This window comes from Sphaerodactylus townsendi, linkage group LG05, assembly GCF_021028975.2.
Source record: "Sphaerodactylus townsendi isolate TG3544 linkage group LG05, MPM_Stown_v2.3, whole genome shotgun sequence".
NCBI classification, from domain to species: domain Eukaryota; kingdom Metazoa; phylum Chordata; class Lepidosauria; order Squamata; family Sphaerodactylidae; genus Sphaerodactylus; species Sphaerodactylus townsendi.
In genome coordinates, this window is record NC_059429.1 from 13,421,997 (window position 1) to 13,441,540 (window position 19,544).

Below are 19,544 nucleotides of genomic sequence, written 5' to 3' on the forward strand. Positions count from 1 at the left end.
ATATATATGGGTTATGGAGATATAATAGTTTGATAAGTCTAATAGCCAACAATTTGGCATACTTTACAAGTAACTAACAGGTAATATAAATTGCTTGAGCCAGCGCCTATGTGCCACGCGTGTTGTGAACCCATTATAACTATGCCATTGGTCAAAACCCCTTTCCAATAGCATCCAAGCTAAGGGGGAAAACCCGAGTATAAATGATCCAAGTTAGATAAGAGATGGACTAGGACAGAGGACAGACAAAGCGTATTCTGGGGCAATCGCATTTTGAACTAAATGAATTAAAAACAGCCTGATACAAAAATTGTTTTAAAAATGGTTTCAGGCAAGTTGAAAAACAAAACTTTCAGAGACCTAGAACTAACAGCCATTCGTGTCGGCAAAAATCTGTCTCCTAGCAAACTCGAAAAAGAGTCAAACCGTTCTCAGAAAATCTAGGCCAATTCCTAACTAGCATGCCTGAGTAGAACTCACAACAGGAAAATATTGTCACATTGAAAGACAGATCCTGTTTGTTTCGGATAGGACAGTAAATGCTTTCTCTAAGTGGAGACCTCTGGTCCTCTCAGCTGCATATTGTCTACTCCAGTGATGGCAAACCTTTTTGAGACCGAGTGCCCGAATTGCAACCCAAACCCCATTTATTTATCGCAAAGGGCCAACCTGGCAATTTCACCTGAATGCTGAGGTTTTCGTTTAGGAAAAAACTATTAGCTCCCTCTTCCTCTGCCCCACCCGTTCGAGCAGGGGCCAGCCTGCTCTAGCCTCCAGCAAGTCCCACACACACCACTCTGTGCCTCTCTAGCATCTCTGCCTCCTCTGCCCCGCCCCCCCCCCCCCGGGCAGCAGCCACCCGAGAGCACAAGCAACAGGCCTGCCAGCCGAGTCCTCCCTGCTCACGGTGGTGCGCGCATGTCATTCTCAGTGGCCCAAGCCAGCCTAGATGTGTGTGGGGGGGGGGATGATTTTCTCCCCCCCCCACATGATGAACTCTGTGTGCGTGTGCCCACAGAGAGGCCTCCGAGTGCCACTTCTGGCACCCGTGCCACAGGTTCGCCATCACCGGTTTACTCTGACTGGCAGCGGCTTAGCCAGATAAAAGCCTTTTCTGGCACCCCCTAGTCGAGATCCTTTCTGACAGTGATGCAGAGCCATCAGCATTCAAGGCACAAGCATGATTCCCCCAAGCCCCAGCCCATCCCCGAAAACGGCGTACCCAGTTCGTTCATGGCACGGCGATACTCCTCGTCAAATGAGAGTTTCATAATGGCGCAGGTCGCTTGGCAGATCTGTGGTTCAATGGGGACGGGATCTGTAAAGAGAACACGTGAGGTGAGCACGGGTCTGGGGAAATGACATAAGAACATAAGAACTAGCCTGCTGGATCAGACCAGAGTCCATCTAGTCCAGCACTCTCCTACTCGCAGTGGCCCACCAGGTGCCTTTGGGAGCTCACCTGCAGGATGTGAAAGCAATGGCCTTCTGCTGCTGCTGCTGCTCCTGAGCACCTGGACTGTTAAGGCATTTGCAATCTGAGATCAAGGAGGATCAAGATTGGGAGCCACAGATCGACTTCTCCCCCATAAATCTGTCCAAGCCCTTTTTAAAGCTATCCAGGTTAGTGGCCATCACCACCTCCTGTGGCAGCATATTCCAAACACCAATCACACGTTGCGTGAAGAAGTGTTTCCTTGTATTAGTCCTAATTCTTCCCCCCAGCATTTTCAATGAACGCCCCCTGGTTCTAGTATTGTGAGAAAGAGAGAAAAATTTCTCTCTGTCCACATTTTCTACCCCATGCATAATTTTATAGATGACCCAGACATTATGCCCCGCCCCGCCTGCTTTTCATTGGCTCTGACATCTTGGAGGCCGGAACAAATTCTGCAAGGAATTAAGTAAAGGACAACTCCGCCTGCACTTGAGAAGCAAGAGGCCGTGGGATCCTATTGGCTGCACGTGTCACCTGCTTCCTGCTGGGCGGACGGCTGCAGTACCACCGTTTGGTCACCAGGAATGGTGGCGCAGGTGAGACCAAGCCCGCAAAACCCTCCTATGAGGGGATTTCCTGGACACAAAGAGAAAGGTACCTTAATCCAAGACTCCAGGTGAGACGCCCTGGTACCATAATTCTCCAACACAAGAGGGAAAATTGGCAATCTACAAGGTCAATGCAGGGATACTCTACCTGCGCCGCCCTCCGGGATCTTTGCCCCTTCCTCGTTGTGCATTTTCAGCCAGTCCCAACAGGTCTCCGTGTAAGACCGGATTTGTTCCAAGACGTGCAGCACCCGCATCTCCTTCTTGGCCTGCCCTTCGTCCGGCTGGGAGAAGACGATGTTGTGGAGGGCGGCGTTGGCCCGCATGCGGCAGTCCTTCCCCGCTCCCTCGGGGCCGCTCGGGCTCTCGGTCGCCCCCAGTTCCCAGTCTGCGTCGTGGAGGATCTGGACGAGCAGCGGGAGGCAGCCCGACTTCCGCATGGCCAGGCAGCTCTCCTGGGAGCTCGACATGGCCAGGAGGGTGCGGGACATTTCCTCTTTGTCCCGGGTGGCCAGCATGGACAGCAGCCAGAAAACCACCTCCACCTGGGGACGGGAAAGCAGCCGTTTTTTTGATAGGACCACCAGGTGGCGGCCAAGAGTCAAACGCGGCTATAGCTGGAACTTCACATATAGATTAAATGTGACGGCAAGGTTCAGACATCATATGATTTAGGATGGTTGTTTATTAGAATTACCAACAAAAGAAACGCGTTGCAACCACCGCCTTTCAGTGCTCAGTCTAGTGCCGTGGTGGCGAACCTTTGGCACTCCAGATGTTATGGACTACAATTCCCATCAGCCCCTTCCAGCATGGCCAATTGGCCATGCTGGTAGGGGCTGATGGGAATTGTAGTCCATAACATCTGGAGTGCCAAAGGTTCGCCACCACTGGTCTAGTGTATTAAACAATAAAGTGCATGTGTATATTTGACATGCAATGCAATTACAACAATTACAACATTATTTTCTCTATACTCTAATATTGAGAACCGTAGCTTTCTGCTACAACTGTCGCAATAAAGTATCCCTTTAAATACGTTGTGTCCAGTTCTTTGTTGATTCAGTTTCACTTTCCTATGCCGATACTTGTCTCCTGTTTCAGTCTCTGGAGATTCCAAAATTCAAGTAAGCTCCGTATATAACGATACTTCCTATGCCGATACAGTTATCTCATGGTCTGGTCTCTGAAGATTCCAAGATTAAAGTAAACGCCGTGTATAATAAACGGACTGCGCTATTTTTTAAACCGTTTTTGAAATATCTTCGTCAGATTATTTATACATCATAGTAGCCATAGTAGCCATAGTAGCCTGAAAGGCGGTGGTTGCAACGCGTTTCTTTTGTTGGTATTTCATAACGTTGCACCAGTTGTTCTTGTAATACTTTGTTTATTAGAATTGCCAGCTGTGGCCTGGGAAAAACTTTGTGGGGTGGAGCCTGAAGAGGGCAGAATTCAGGGAGGGGAGAGATTTCAATGAGAATATAATGCCACACAGTCCACCTTCCCAAAGTGGTCGTTTTCTCTTTCCAGTGGTGGAATCCCAAAATTTTAGTAACAGGTTCCCTCGCCAGCCCCCCCTCAGCAAAGGGGGCAGAGGCGTACCTAGGCAAACCTGAGCCCTGGGCAAAACCTGAGTTGGATGCCCCCCCATGGGCAGCCACCCCACCACGACCCCCCCAATTTTTTTATTTGCACCAGGTCATTTCTAAATCATCATCACATTACAGAAAATGCCCCAACTCACAAATCTGAACACAGCAATGGTGAAACACACAGGTTCTTTGATAGAGACTGGTGAGATAAAAGGTACGAAAGGCTGAGAATCAATGAATTGCAGTACCTGAAAGGGATTAACCCAGTTCAGGGAGTTACATTATTAGTTGCAATTGCTATATGGAACCTTCACGTTCAAAGGCAGGATGCCTCTCGGGGAGGCGAGGGCGTGGAGATGGAAAAGCGGACCCCATTAGTAACCCCCTCTTGGCACACACAAATAATTAGTAACCCACTCTCGGGAACTGGGTGAGAACCTGCTGGATCCCACCTCTGTCTCTTTCACTTGGGGCTCAGTTGTAATCCCAGAAGACCTCCAGTCAACCTGGAGGTTGGGAACCCTACTGTTTATACTGTTGTGAAACCAGCATTCAGTTTGGAGCCAATATCCAGGCTTTACAAATGCTAGGTTTCTTGTTTTCGCTCTGTAAATGGAAAGGAACCACAGGGAAAGAACCACAACGAAACCAGGACGGGCCACTGGTCTGATCGATCAGGGCTTTTCTTATTTGTTTACTTTATGTACCTCCTGCCTTTCTACCCAACGGGAAACCAAAGCGGGTCACGTTGTCCTCCTTCTCTTTCACGTTCACAATAACCCTGTGAGGTTGGTTGGAGCGTGTGACTGGCCCACGGTCACCCAGCAACCTTCAACGGCAGAGTGGGGATTCAAACCTGTGTCTCCCAGATCCTACACTTTAGTTGTTGCTGTAGTCCAACACTTTAACCACTGCACCATGTTGGCCCTCTTATGTTCTTTGCATTCATGTGTCTTGTGAAAATACAGTATGGTTTACAGACCGACAGGATGGTTTACAGACACTACCCTAGCTAACTACAATTATTGGAGTAGTCAGCATTCCCTAGACCTGTGGTGGTGAACCTTTGGCACTCCAGATGTTGTGGACTAAAATTCCCATCAGCCCCTGCCAGCATAGCCGATTGGCCATGCTGGCAGGGGCTGATGGGAAGTGTAGTCCATAACATCTGGAGTGCCAAAGGTTTGCCACCACGGCCCTAGACTCACTCCATGGCTTGCAGAGAGCCACGTTTGTAATTACGATCAACCAAAGGGAAATTTACTCACATCTCTGGCAGGAAGTCCGCACTGCAGGGAGGCTCACAGCTTATCTGTTCCACTAATGGTGGCTGCTTTAAGGCAGAAACCTCTTGCCAACCGCAAGCCTTCTGGCCAAGGGCCTTGCCCACTTTGATGAAACATGGGGAGAGTGCCACATTGGGAAACAGAGTCGCACGTGATTCCCGAGACACCGTATATCGCTAGCTATAACTTAATTCAGCCCTGGTTTTCATGTGATATCGGTCCTGGGGTCAGATTGTGTGAGGCATACGCTTGTGTTTTCAGATGTAACAACTGAACAAAAATGAGGCACGAACTGGGATGAGAAGCACACCACTCCTGACTAAATAAGATGTTAGATGTCCACCCACCCACCCTGCCTCCAGTAATCCTGTGCAGTTTGGCAGAGGAGTGGTACAAACCCACGAATCATTGGAGACCATAGCACCAAAGCTATTGAACAGAAAAGTCTTAGGATTTTGTGGCCTCCGTGGGACTCCCCCAACAAGTTTGGAAGGCTTGTTTCCAGTGTATACCTTTGTTTCACACATCAACACCTGGGAAAGACAGAAATCCATGAGGATCTGATGACAGAATTAGAGAGCCAGCATGGCGTAGCGGTTAAGAGCGGTGGACTCTAATCTTCCCCATAATGGGCTGACCTCAGGGAAGCCACTCTGATCCTAGATGGCAGTGGCCTACCTTAGAGGGTTGCTGTCATGCCCCCACAGAAGCCTTTATTATTTTCATTAAGTATAAGTTTCCCATAGCTAGCATGGGTTTAGTCCTCTGTGTAATCTCCAAAGGGAGGGAATTTTAGTTAGCCCCTGTCCCTTTAAGAAGTTTCCCAAGAGGCAGTCTTTTTTTTTAATTACCCAGTAATCCCCCTGTTCAGTCAGTTTAGTTCAGTATATGGTGCCTAGGGAGTCAGGAGGCAGCAGTATTTTGTCACGTCGAAGGTGTACATAAAGCAGAGGTGGGATCCAGCAGGTTCTCACCAGTTCCCGAGAGTGGGTTACTAATTATTTGTGTGTGCCGAGAGGGGTTATTAATTGGGTCTGCTTTTCCGTTAGAAATTCCATTAGGTCCAAAAATCATAAAGTCCTGTTGTTTCCTATGTGGCTGGTTAGCGAAGGTAGAAAACGGGATAATTCTCCCTGTTGGGCTGTTTTAAAAACATGTTTTAGAAATATGGTAAAGGACCTTGTTTAAGGAAAGTATCCTTCTTTTGATTTCTAGAAACAAAATTAAGTATTTGAAAGTATTAAGTATTTGACAGGCAGTCAATTAGAGGAGAAGTAGTTGTTTCTGTGGGCAGTAGACGATAAGACTTGCTATAATGAGTTTAAATTATGGGCAGAAAGATACCAGCTGGAAATTAGGAACTTTTTTTTACAGTAAGAGTTTTTTACAGTAACAGAGAAATTATTAATGCCCCGCCCCCGGAAAGCCCGGCCACGCCCACGCCGTGCCCCGCCCAGCTTCATTGGCTTTACGCCACTGTTTGAATCCCACCACCAAGGGAACCTGTTACTAAAATTTTTGGATCCCACCACTGACATAAAATTGAGGTTTACAGAGAATAGTAGCCAGATAAAGACTCAAGGAACTTAAAGAAGTGGACTTTCCTGGAAGCAGTCAAAGAAAGAACAAAAGTCTACAGGTTCTACTGTCCAGTCAAGCAAGTACTTTATTTTAGGCAGACCCTGGGAGGAATTAGGATCTCCATTCTTCTAAACATTAAACCTTTTGCTAGAACTGCTGAACCTTGCTTGTGACTCTCCCACTCTGTTCTGGCCGGGCACAGGGGCACCAGAAACAGTCTTGCTTGGGGAACAGAATAGCTGCTATAACAACAACTAACAGGAAACAGTTGCGATGGATAATGCAGATGCAAAACATGCTTGTTAGACTCCGCAGTGAATTAATTTGCAGGATCCCGCTGTGGGATTTCTGTCTCCTTTTTCTTGGAACTCCATCATCCCTCCCGGGGGCTTCCACTTCATCATCAAGTGTTTACATCTTTCAGTAACCTGGTGGTTCCCAAAAGGGTATTTTTTCTCTCACCTGAGGTGAGTAGCTATAACTTTTAATTATAGAGGGAATCTTGTAAACAGGAGTACCAAAGATGGAACACTGGGCCAGATATCTTTATGCGTATTTTTTTATAAAATGCAGAGACCGACACCACAATTTGAATCTGATGCTGGTACATAGGGTACCTAGGGTTAGAGGTGGGATCCAGCAGGTTCTCACCAGTTCCCGAGAGTGGGTTACTAATTATTTGTGTGTGCCGAGAGGGGGGTTACTAATTGGGTCTGCTTTTCTGTTAGAAATTCCATTCGGTCCAAAAATCATAAAGTCCTGTTGTTTCCTATGTGGCTGGTTAGCGAAGGTAGAAAACGGGATAATTCTCCCTGTTGGGCTGTTTTCAAAACATGTTTTAGAAATATGGTAAAGTTCCTTGTTTAAGGAAAGTCTCCTTCTTTTGATTTCTAGAAACAAAATTAAGTATTAAGTATTTGACAGGCAGTCAATTAGAGGCGAAGTAGTTGTTTCTGTTGGCAGTAGACGATAGGACTTGCTATAATGAGTTTAAATTATGGACAGAAAGATACCAGCTGGAAATTGGGAACTTTTTTTTTACAGTAAGAGTTTTTTACAGTAACAGAGAAATTATTAATGCCCGGCCCCCGGAATGCCTGGCCACGCCCCCGTCATGCCCCGCCCATCCCCATTGGCGCTACGCCACTGTTTGGATCCCACCACCATGGGAACCTGTTACTAAAATTTTTGGATCCCACCACTGCCTAGGGTGGATTCCACATGGCACAAATATAACAAATATATAGTGTTTAGGTTCTGCCGCCGTCTGCCATTTCAGGACTGTTTTAACAATCAATTTTTATTCGTCAAAGTAACTGATGCCATGAAATTTACCACAGTAAGTAACATGTCTTTAGAGTTCTGTCAGAGTAGACATACATCTAAACATGAGTCAAAATATACCTGTTGGGACTCACCCAGCATATTTAGACTAACATTTAGATGTATGTCTAATCTGACAGAACTGTTAAAAAATGTATTACTTACTGTGGTAAATTTCATTTTATAAATTGTTTTGACGAATAAAAATTGATTATCAAAACATGTGCCAGACAATACAGCCTATACGCATTTGGTTTCACTCCTATTTTTTCCTTAAATCTTCAGGTAGGGCCTGGAGATTTCTCAAAATTACCAGATTGCAGATTCCTCGGAGAAAATGGCTACTCTGGAGGATGAAATTCCTACTTTACTCCCCTGACCCTGTGGCAGTTTAATATATTTCATTTGGTCAGCCGCCTTCTGAAGCCATCCTTTAAAAGTGACATAAGAACGTCACAAAGAGTCCAACAGCTGCGGCTCCTGAGCCGCCTTGAATCTTTGGAGACATGGCGGGATACAAATGTAAGAAATAAATAAATAAACGATGAGGTCCCAAGAAGGAAAAAGGGCACTAAAGGGGACCGGCACGGCCACAGTACCAACCTGCAGCTGATGGCTAACTATTCAGCACCGTATCAATCACTAGTCTAATGCAACGTAAATATTCCTCACTCAACAAACACGCGTTGCATCAGCCGCTTTTATATTGTGCAAAACAAACATTCATAAAGTGCATAAACAGTGAGATTTAGTGCAGAACAACTGTGAAACATTCGGCATATAACGATACAGCTTACAAGTAACCCAGATAGCAGCATTCACTGGTTGTGTCTCCAATTTGTCTCAATCAAGTCCTCTTATGTTGGTGACCATGGACCTCCGTCTCCGTAAATTCCAAAGGGACGCAAATTATTGTTCTCTAAGATGGCACATAAGCTTCAGTGTGCTGCATTTCAAATATATCAAGGCAGGGGTGTAACGAGGCAAGCTGGAGCCCTGGGCAAAACCTGAGTTGGATGCCCCCCCCCCCCCATGGGCAGCCACCCCACCACGACCAAAAAATTTTTTTTGCACCAGGTCATTGGTGCCTGCAGGGGGTGCATTTTTAGACATATCGCCAATAAAACTTCAGTGTATCATCAGAAGACTGTTCTTATGCTATCCCCCAAGTTTGGTGCAGTTTGGTTCAGTGGGGACAAAGTTATGGACCCTCAAAAGGGTAGCCCCCATCTCCTTAGCTCCCATTGGAAACAATGGGGGATGGGGACACCCCCTTTGTGAGTCCATAACTTTGGACTCCCTGAACCAAACTGCACCAAACTTGGGGGGTAGCATAAGGACAGTCTCCTGATAATACGCTGGCAATATGTCTACAAATGCAGGCCAAAAACGGGAAACCACGAAAATACCTCAAAACAAACCCTGCATTTTTGGTGCCCCCCACAAGGTGATGCCCTGGGCAGCTGCCCACCTTGCCCAATGGGCATTACGCCCCTGTATCAAGGTAGAAAAGGGAAAATGAATGGATGTGAGAATATCACCTTGAAGAATGATCCCCTAATATGATTGATGAAGTAAGGGTGTAATCTGAAGAAGAACTTTTCGAAAACGGTCATAATAGCGCAATCCGTTCATTCTCGATATCCGGATCAAGTGCAGACCGGTTCCATTACCAATCCAAACGGAAACTGATTTACAATATATGAACTTGATATATTTGAAATGCCCAATATAAAAGCGGCTGATGCAACGCGTGTTTGTTGAGTGAGGAGAACGATTCAGCACCCTCTGTCAAAACATTTCATTCCAAAGGGGAAAAAAAGATTACCTTGTCATTGTGTGGGTGAGCCCCACCTTCGTCAGGATGGGTGGGAACGTCGAGGCTTCTGTCGCCTTCCATGTCAGACGGCTTCCCACAGAGCTACGGGGTTGGGGGTAGAGAAAAAAAAAACAACCCGTTGAAAAGTCTTTATAAAGAGATAAAGGTGAACTCTTCATTTGGACAGAACTTCTTGCCGGTTCACCCATCCCAGGACTGGCAAAAACCAGATCAATATTGCTGCACTGCCCTGCAGAGAGAACGTTTCCTTCAGGGCAGAGATTTCCTTGCTGGTGCACTCAATCAATCGATCGATCGATCGATCAATCGATCGATCAATCTTTTATTTCGGTCAAAGACCCGAAAATATCAGATATAAAATATAAAATCCAGATAGTACATTTCCGGACCAGATACAAAATAAAATTGAGGTAACCAGTTTCCAAAGACTGTTTGTCCAAACCATAATATAAGTTCAAGTTAAAAACTGGAATAAAATTTGAATAAAAGATAAAATCACTGATCCAAAGTTCCTATTTTTATTGCCCTACTTGTCCGCGCCTTTCAACCACATAAGCACTGAATTTTGCCACCTCTCTGGTTATATTCGGATTGGCATCTTCTAAACTCTGGGTTATGGCACCATAGATCCCGAAAGCCCTGGTTGGGATTTTGCAAGCGTCTGTCACAACTCAGTTATAAAAGGGTCAACTGTTTGCAGTGGCGTATCTGCCTAGGGACAAGGGGTACCCCTTGTCCCCGGGCGCCACTCTTCTGGTCACGTGAGGGGGGCGCAAAATCAGCCCCCCATGTGACCAGGAAGTCCTGCTGCCTCGTCGTTTTCACGTGCCTCGACCAGTCTTCCTGCTGCCTCCAAGCGCCCTCAATCCCCCCCTGTACTGCCCCCTCCCTTCCTCCCCCCCCGCCAGCTGGGCTCCCAGCCGGCAGCCTGCAGTCTCTTCTGATCTCCCCTCCGGGCAGGCCAGAAGAGACTGCAGTCCCGGCCTCGGAGACCTCCTTTTATAAGCACTGAGGCCGGGGGGGGGGGGCTTGGGGAGCAGGAAGTCCCACCCCTTCCAGGAAGTCCCACCCCCGGCCTCAGTGCTTATAAAAGAAGGTCTCCAAGGCCGGGACTGCAGTCTCTTCTGGCCTGCCCGGAGGCGAGGTCAGAATAGACTGCAGGCTGCTGGGTGGGAGCCCAGCCAGCAAGGGGAGGTGGGCACCCTAGACCTTGTCCATGTCCATGTCCATGTCCATGGTGACATGGGCGGGGTCGAGGGCAGTGGGGGTGGAGCCTGGGGGCATCAAGGGCAGAGCAGGGGTGGGGGGGCAGAGGCGGGGGGGGGCATCCTGGAGACAATTTGTCTCCGGGCACCATTTACCCCTGGAACGCCTCTGACTGTTTGTATGTAAACAAGTTTTATGTATTTATTATTTAGTTTTCTATACTGCCCACCCCCCGAAGGGCTCTGAGTGGAGTACGTAAAAATAAGTAAAAGCCATAAATAATAGTGAAAACAATTAATTTAAAATACAACAACAAACCAACCAGAAGCCTAACATTTAGATGGCAACCTGGTAAAAACTCTATGCCCCTGAGAGGGGACCAGGCCTAACAGTCAGCCTGAATAAGATGGTATATACCGGTATAAGAGGGGGTGGCGTGGGAGGCTATCAGCGACCGGCCCTCCCAAAGGCCCTGTGGAACAGCTCTGTTGTGCAGGCCCTACAGAACTGTCCGAGGTCCTGAAGGGCCCTAACAGCTGGAGGAAGACCGTTCCACCAGGCAGGGGCCAGGGCTGTAAAGGCCCTGGCCCAAGTAGAGGCCAGCCGCATCATTGAGGGGCCGAGGACCACCAGCAAATTTGTCTCTGCAGATCGCAGAGGCCAACCAGGGACATGTGGGGAGAGACGGTCCTTAAGGTTAAGTTGCTGAAGTCACTGTTTATGAGTTGGTCTATTGATATTGGTCAGTCAGATAGCCATTGCTTACATGTTTGTGAGCACGTACATCTGAAGTTATAAAGCTAACTCTGTTTCTTTGAGCAGACACAATACCACCACCACCACCATGAGCACGAGACAGCAGACAGGTACCAAAATATAACCAAACGGACAACAATGCAGATACGTAACAGGAAAGAAAGGATTTCTTATTTTATCTCCATGTAACCATCCCTTTATAGTTTAGTAAACTCATATATAAAAAGCAATTGAGAATCTGCAAAGCTTGCCCAAAATCTGCAAAGCTTGCCCAAAATCTGCAATGCTTGCCCAAAATCTAGTCAAAACTGAGCACCTAGAGCCAGGCAGTTTCATTCCAAAGGTTGGCGCCAGCTGAATAAAGTCAGGGAAAGTTCCAGTGAGCCTAAAGCACTTCATACACAGAAGAGACTGCCTGTTATTTCTCTGCATGATTTTTAATCATCCCAGCATAGCCTGGCCTCCTTCCAGTCATTCTCCACCCGTTCACCCACATCTCTGCATCGGCAGCTTTGAAGCAGTCCCAGGATAGAATTTGCTGCGCTGAAAAGAGGCTGCACTGTTCATCTCTGCATGAGTGGCTGTCCCTTCCAATTCAGGAGAACCACTCATCCACAGGCTTTCAAAGTTGTGGAATCTTCTTCCTTTCGGGGGCAAACATTTGCCTATAATTTTTATTTGGAAAGGAAAAAACCGCACAAAAGGGTTGTAAAATCTGAGGACTGTTGTGTTAGAAGCGAAGGACTTTGTGCTGTCTCTTAACCTCACATTTAGAGGAGGACTTGAACAGAGCATCAGACACAATTCCTTTCATGCATAGATTTCTATTGTTGAGGAATCTTCCTTCCTTCCACCTTTTCCACCTTCTCTCCATGAAACCATGAAGGCAGGACACAGGCCCTGTTTCTCTCTCCATCCTAGGCTCATTCCGCACATGCAGAATAATGCACTTTCAAACTGCTTTCAGTGCTCTTCGAAGCTGTGCGGAATAGCAAAATTATGATTTGAACGCTGTATTTTAATGTGGACCAGTACTAAATGTACGGTGGTTGTTTATTTATTTGCTTGTATTCTATTTGTTTGTTGTGAACCGCCCTGAGCCCTCCGGGGGAGGGTGGTACATAAGTTTAATAATAAATAAATAAAAATAAATAAATAAAAATCCACTTGCAAACAGTTGTGAAAGTGGTTTGAAAACGCATTATTTTGCGTGTGCGGAAGGGGCCTTAGTTAGGTTAGATTAGGAAAGAATGTTTACTCTGTCCTAGCCAGAAATGCACTTCTTACAATAAACAAAGCATATTAATTTGAACAGATTAAAAACACTCTGAGTAATTTTATTCCTGGCACACGCAGAGATTAGAGCGGCTTTGCTGAGCACAGTAGCCTTTGTGCACTCTGCTAAAAATTACTGGATCCAGAATCCAACACGCCGAAGGGTCCCTATTCTGAATATTCCAACATGCTGCCCCAGAGAATGGCCTCTTGCTTTGGCTTACGCGGCCAACACAAAACGTGGACACCTGAGCCACCGTCGGCTCATGGAAATGATCAGACATCGCCAACTTTGCAGCCGTCTCGGTCTCTCCGTCACACACACACTAGCAGCGCCTCCCTCGAATCGAACTGCCAAGGCCTCTCCGTTCCTTGGTCGACCTACTTCCCATCTCCATGGCAACTGCCCCTTTTCTACTGGGGACACCCACAATAGCCCAACTCTCTCCCTGGGCTTGGCGTCGCCCAGGCGAGGAGAGAGGAGTGGAAAATCCGGCTTGTTTCTGGGATGGATCTCCTCGCAGCCAGCTTTTCCAGAGGTCTTGCTGAAGAATTTGCTGCTTCCGTTATTGTCATTCCATGCAGAACTGGGTCAGAGAGCAGGGAACTGCCTTTTTAGGGTTGCCCGTCAAGGGACAAGAGTTGCCGCGAACTAAATTTCCCGGGTGGGAGAGACCCAACCACTCCAATCCTTTGTGTGTGGAACCCCTTCTTTGCACAAGGGTACGTGTGTGAGAAGGATCCATGCTTAGCTGAGAGGGGGAATCAGATCCAACTGAGTTTGGATATTTACGTATCTATTTACACATGTTTATCCTGCTCTTCTTTCGAGGAACGCAGCGTGACGGACGTGGTTCTCTGAAAAACACTTTCTCCTCACAACCGCCCTGTGAGGTAGGCCAAGCTGAGGGAGGTCAGCCAGGGAGCTTCATAGTGAGGGGACATTTGAATCAGGGTTTCCTAAATCCTCAATCAATGGCATATTTGGGGGGGACAGACGCCACAGACGCTTCTTTAAAGTGTTACATGGTTGGCGCCCCCCCCCCCCTCCGCTATCCCTACCAGGAGCAAGCAAGTGTATTGGGCTGCAGAAGCCCGAGTGGGGAGCATGCAGGCGGCCTCAGAGGTGTGCCCCCAGACTCGCCACGGAAGTCAGCAGCAGGCTCTGCCTCCTCCAGCACCCACAGACCAGCCTCCACTCATTGCCCAGCCCACTCACCTGCCCGCCCCACTTGCTCGCTGCTCACCTTCCGGCCTGCCTCAATTTGGGAGGGAACATTTTGGATGGGTACAATTTCAGTACTTGCCCCCAGTGTGCCCTTCAGGTGCACCATTGCACCCAGTACAGTAATTACTATACCACACTGGCTGTCTTAACCTCAAAGTGCTAAATTTTGGTTCACTCCACTTGCAACTGCCAGCCACAAGCATTTAACTTTTTCTGCACTTCTGATGAATACCTTCTGATGAAAATATTGCTTTCACATCCTGCAGGTGAGCTCCCAAAGGCACCTGGTGGGCCACTGCGAGTAGCAGAGTGCTGGACTAGATGGACTCTGGTCTGATCCAGCAGGCTCGTTCTTATGTTCTTATGTTCTTAAGGTATTCCATTGTGCATTTTTCAAAGGATAGTTTCCTACTTTGCCCTTCGATTGCACGCCACGGAAATTCAGGGCAGCCTATCTACCGAGGAATCAATGCCACTGAATAAAATGGGACTTGCTCTTGAATATATGATGGTACTGCAAGTTTTTAAAAAATCTTTAACTGACTGATAGAAGAAGAAGAAGAGTTTGGATTTATATCCCCCCTTTCTCTCCTGCAGGAGACTCAAAGGGGCTGACAATCTCCTTGACCTTCCCCCCTCACAACAAACACCCTGTGAGGTGGGTGGGGCTGAGAGAGCTCCGAGAAGCTGTGACTAGCCCAAGGTCACCCAGCTGGCGTGTGTGGGAGTGCACAGGCTAATCTGAATTCCCCAGAGAAGCCTCCACAGCTCAGGCGGCAGAGCGGGGAATCAAACCCGGTTCCTCCAGATTCGATACACGAGCTCTTAACCTCCTACGCCACTGCTGCTCCTAGAAGTTGCACTGGGATCGAACGGAGCAGATGCGCAACTGTCTGTCTTTTCCCGCACCCTGCAGGAAATCCACAAGCAGATTCTCGAGGGGTTGACGTCTCGCTCGCAGACGGATTCTGCCATACAGGCAACATACGGGAGCACCGCTATTCCTCGTGGAACATGCTGAGGTTGGCAAGGGCATTACTTCCAGTGCAGCACACAACTCACTTCGGGTGCCGGGAATCATTAGCATCAGCCTGGCCTCCCTCTCTCCCCGTTCCCCCAGGAAACCAGCAGCAACCTCGCCAAACAACCTCTTTTCCGATTTAAGCCCGTTCTTTTGTTGGGGGAGGGAGGTTTGTGGCTGATCATCAATTGCGGGGAGCAGGCTAAACGGCACATCTGGCCATCCAGCACCAACCCAGCCCATGATCCGCTGCACATTGTGCACGGCAACGGACAACAGTGAAGTGCACATCATGAGCCGGGGCAGCTACTGCGTTACTTGCCGGTATTCCTGTGAGCGATGAGGGCTGACAGCAGTTCTCGGTTTGCAAGACCCGGTTCTTTGTTGTCTCCCAGCCATAAATATGGATGAAATTGCAATTTAACCCCCCCCCCTTTCTACAGCAGCCACAGGAAGAGGCTGTAGCTCAGTGACAGAGAATCTGCTTGGCATGCAGAAGGTTTCGAGTTCAATCCCCAGCATCCACAGTTAAAAAGACCCAATGGAAGAGGAAGACCCAATGGAAGAGGAAGACCCAATGGAAGACCCAATTGGAGAGGTCTTTGCCTGAGACGCTGGAGAGCCATTACCAGGGGCGGAGCGAGGGAGAACTGCGCCCGGGGCAGATGGCGCCCTGTCCCCCGCCTGCCTTCGCCTCTGCTTGCCCCTCCATGCCCTTGCAACGCCCCCACAGGGTCCCGCCCAGAGGTGGGATCCAGTAGGTTCTCACCAGTTCCCGAGAGTGGGTTACTAATTATTTGTGTGTGCCGAGAGGGGGTGACTAATTGGGTCCGCTTTTCCGTCTCCACGCCCTCGCCTCCCCAAGAGGCCTACTGCCTTTGAACGTGAAGGTTCCATTTAGCAATTGCGACTAATAATGTAACTCCCTGAACTGGGTTAATCCCTTTCAGGTTCTGCAATTCATTGATTCTCAGCCTTTCGTGCCTTTTATCTCACCAGTCTCTATCCAAGAACCTGTGTGTTTTATTTATTTATTTATTATTTAAATTTATAGACTGCCCAATCCCCAAGGGGCTCTGGGCGGTGCACAACACTATATATGCAATATACAACAAGGGTCACAATGGTGACCAAATACACTAAAATCCATTAAAAACCATTAAAACCATTTAAGCAGCGGTCAAAAACAGTAACAATAATAATGATGAAGGCCCTCAGAATCTAATTCCTTTTAAACCACTAAAAGAGGGAGCGTCGGACTCTTTCCTTAAAAATAACAATAAATATACAAAAATAAATTATAAAATAGAGAGCAAAAGGCCAAGGAGCAAAGCAAAGAAGGGGGGGAGGGTTTCACCATTGCTGTTTCACCATTGCTGTGTTCAGATTTGTGAGTTGGGGCATTTTCTATAATGTGATGATGGTTTAGAAATGACCTGGTGCAAAAAAATTGGGGGGGGGGTCGTGGTGGGGTGGCTGCCCATGGGGGGGCATCCAACTCAGGTTTGCCCAGGTACGCCTCTTCCCCTTTTGCTGAGGGGGGGCTGGCGAGGGAACCTGTTACTAAAAATTTTGGATCCCACCACTGGTCCCGCCCCCGGTGTGTCGTGCCCCCCTGTCCCCTTGGTGCTACGCCACTGGCCATTACCAGTCTGAGCAGAATCTGCTTCTGAGGATCTGATTCAGGATCCTATGTTCATGTGATGTACAAGCCGGGGTGGCCCAAAGCTGATTTTGGTGCTCTCAGCTCTTTAAATATCATCCAAATTTCCAGCTACACAGGCAAACAAGGAACCAGAAACTGCAAACAGGGAACTGGGAACCAAGTTCAGTCTACCGTGACTGACGTGCCCTGGACTCTCTGCGCAAAGGATCAAATTCCTGGTTCACGCTATGCTTTTCAACAACAACAACAACAAAAATCTATACTGTACCAGATAACTGGGATGCCTCGGAGGGATGGGAGATGCATGAGCAATCCATACTGTGGCGTGCCACAAATGGTGTGTATTATTATTATTATTATTATTATATTATTATTATTATTATTATTATTATTATTATTATTATTATTATTATTATTATTATTATTATTATTAGTATTAGTATTAGTATTAGTATTAGTATTAGTATTGGTATTGGTATTGGTATTGGTATTAGTATTATTAGTATTATTAGTATTATTAATGATAATGATAATGATAATGATAATAATACACACAATAATAATAATAATACACACAACAACAACAACAACAACAACAACAACAACAACAACAACAAAGAAGAAGAAGAAGAAGAAGAAGAAGAAGAAGAAGAAGAAGAAGAAGAAGAAGAAGAAGAAGAAGAAGAAGAAGAAGAAGAAGAAGAAGAAGAAGAAGAAGAAGAAGAAGAATAATAATAAGGCTTGATAGACTGCCCAACCCCCCGAAGGGCTCTGGGTGGTGTACAATGAGACATAAAACAAAAACAATATAAGATCTCATAAATACAATAGTGATAAAACATTAAAATTCATTAAAATACATTATAGCAGCAATTCCAAAAATTACAGATAAAAATACATGCACAAATGCATGCACAGATGGAGTGACCACAGTGCTTGAAAATTCAGATGACTACCAGACAGCTCAAGGGAGCAGGATCTGAACTTTTCTCCCTTGCTTCCAAGACGAGATGCTCAACACTTCTTTCTGCCTGTTCCCCCCCACCACACACATGGCCACACTCATTTTCTAGTATTTGGGCAGAGTTCTTACCTGGGGCTCTGCCTGCTGGACCTTATCTTGGGCTTCCATCAATTCCTTGTCTATCTGTTCCAGCCGAGATGCGCGAATCTGCAAACAGAGCGTCGTCTCAGTGTCTCAGTGCGGGCAGGTCCCTTTCGGGGATAAGTAAAAGGAGGCCGCCCATTTGGTCCCCAATATCAAAATCGTGTCCCATCCTGTCCCCTTATTTTGTGCTTTTGGCACTCTGGCAATGGAGGCCTTTCTCTCCCCACTTTAATGTAATTTGTACCCGAAAGTATCTGCCAACTGAAAAGACACTGCTCAGTTAGCACACCTTGTACCGTAACGCTATAAATAAAACTTTTGAGAGTCAAATAAATAATCTTAAAACAGACAGGAAAAAGGGGCGAGGAGTGTACCAGCTTGATAGGGATAGAAACTAGCTTTTTTTTAATTTTAAGAAACATGAGTGATGTGAATTTGGGCCAGCACCAAGCGGCATGGCCAGAATCGAGGTACAACCCAACACCCGGGCTCTTTGACTAACTTATATGCAAGTATATACGGTAGCTCCCATTGGAAACAATGGGGGATGGGGCACCCCTTTTGGGAGTCCATAACTTTGGGCCCCGAGGTGAAGACTTTGCTAACCACAGAGAAGACTTTGCTAACCACAGAGAAAGAGAAACAGCAGAATTCTGATAGACTAATAAACAAACACACAGTCATAGCAAGTTTCTTTTCTCGACAGCCGCCATGAGCCCCAGTGGGATGGGAAGACAGAGTAACTGGCCACGCCTTCCCTCTCCTCCTCACCTGCGCCCTTTGCACCATCTCGTCTGTTGTCCCAAAACGCTCCTCCATGAGAGTGCGGATGTGCTGGGCTTCGAATTCCAGCTGCTGGCGGATCAGGTCCATCTGCATGGAGAACTGAACAGGGAGGGACAGCGGGAGGCAGGATTAGAGAAGGTAAAACAGATCTGCAGGCCGGTCCCTCCTGTGTGTGGAAGATGCCCCATCCAAAATTCAGACATATTATCCTTAGTGTTAAGACATGCCGAGTTGCTTTATATCTAGGGTTGTCTGCCTCCAGGGAAGGAGGAGGCGGAGAAGAAGAAGAAGCAGCAGCAGCAGCAGCAGGAGGGAAGAAGAAGAAGAAGAAGAAGAAGAAGAAGAAGAAGAAGAAGAAGAAGAAGAAGAAGAAGAAGAAGAAGAAGAAGAAGAAGAAGAAGAAGAAGAAGAAGAAGAAGAAGAAGAAGAAGAAGAAGAAGAAGAAGAAGAAGAAGAAGAAGAAGAAGAAGAAGAAGAAGAAGAAGAAGAAGAAGAAGAAGAAGCAGCAGCAGCAGCAGCAGCAGCAGGAGGAAAGGAGGAGGAGGAGGAGAAAGAAAAGGTAAAGACGGAGGAGGAGGAGGAGGAGGAGGAGAAGGAGGAGAAGAAGAAGAAGCAGAAGAAGAAGCAGGAGGAGGAAAGAAGAAGAAGAAGAAGAAGAAGAAGAAGAAGAAGAAGAAGAAGAAGAAGAAGAAGAAGAAGAAGAAGAAGAAGAAGAAGAAGAAGAAGAAGAAGAAGAAGAAGAAGAAGAAGAAGAAGAAGAAGAAGAAGAAGAAGAAGAAGAAGAAGAAGAAGAAGCAGGAGGAGGAAAGGAGCAGGAGAAGAAGGAA

At 47.0% G+C, this 19,544-nt stretch overlaps 1 protein-coding gene across 1 annotated transcript in view; it reads right to left on the reverse strand.

Annotated features, from left to right (window-relative positions):
• Nucleotides 1-19,544, reverse strand: part of APC2 (APC regulator of WNT signaling pathway 2) — a 53,891-nt gene that overhangs the window by 17,488 nt on the left and 16,859 nt on the right. The window contains 5 exon segments of the mRNA XM_048495792.1: nt 1,223-1,318; nt 2,195-2,591; nt 9,660-9,752; nt 17,917-17,994; nt 18,703-18,816. Coding sequence (XP_048351749.1) covers nt 1,223-1,318; nt 2,195-2,591; nt 9,660-9,752; nt 17,917-17,994; nt 18,703-18,816 — 778 coding nt within the window.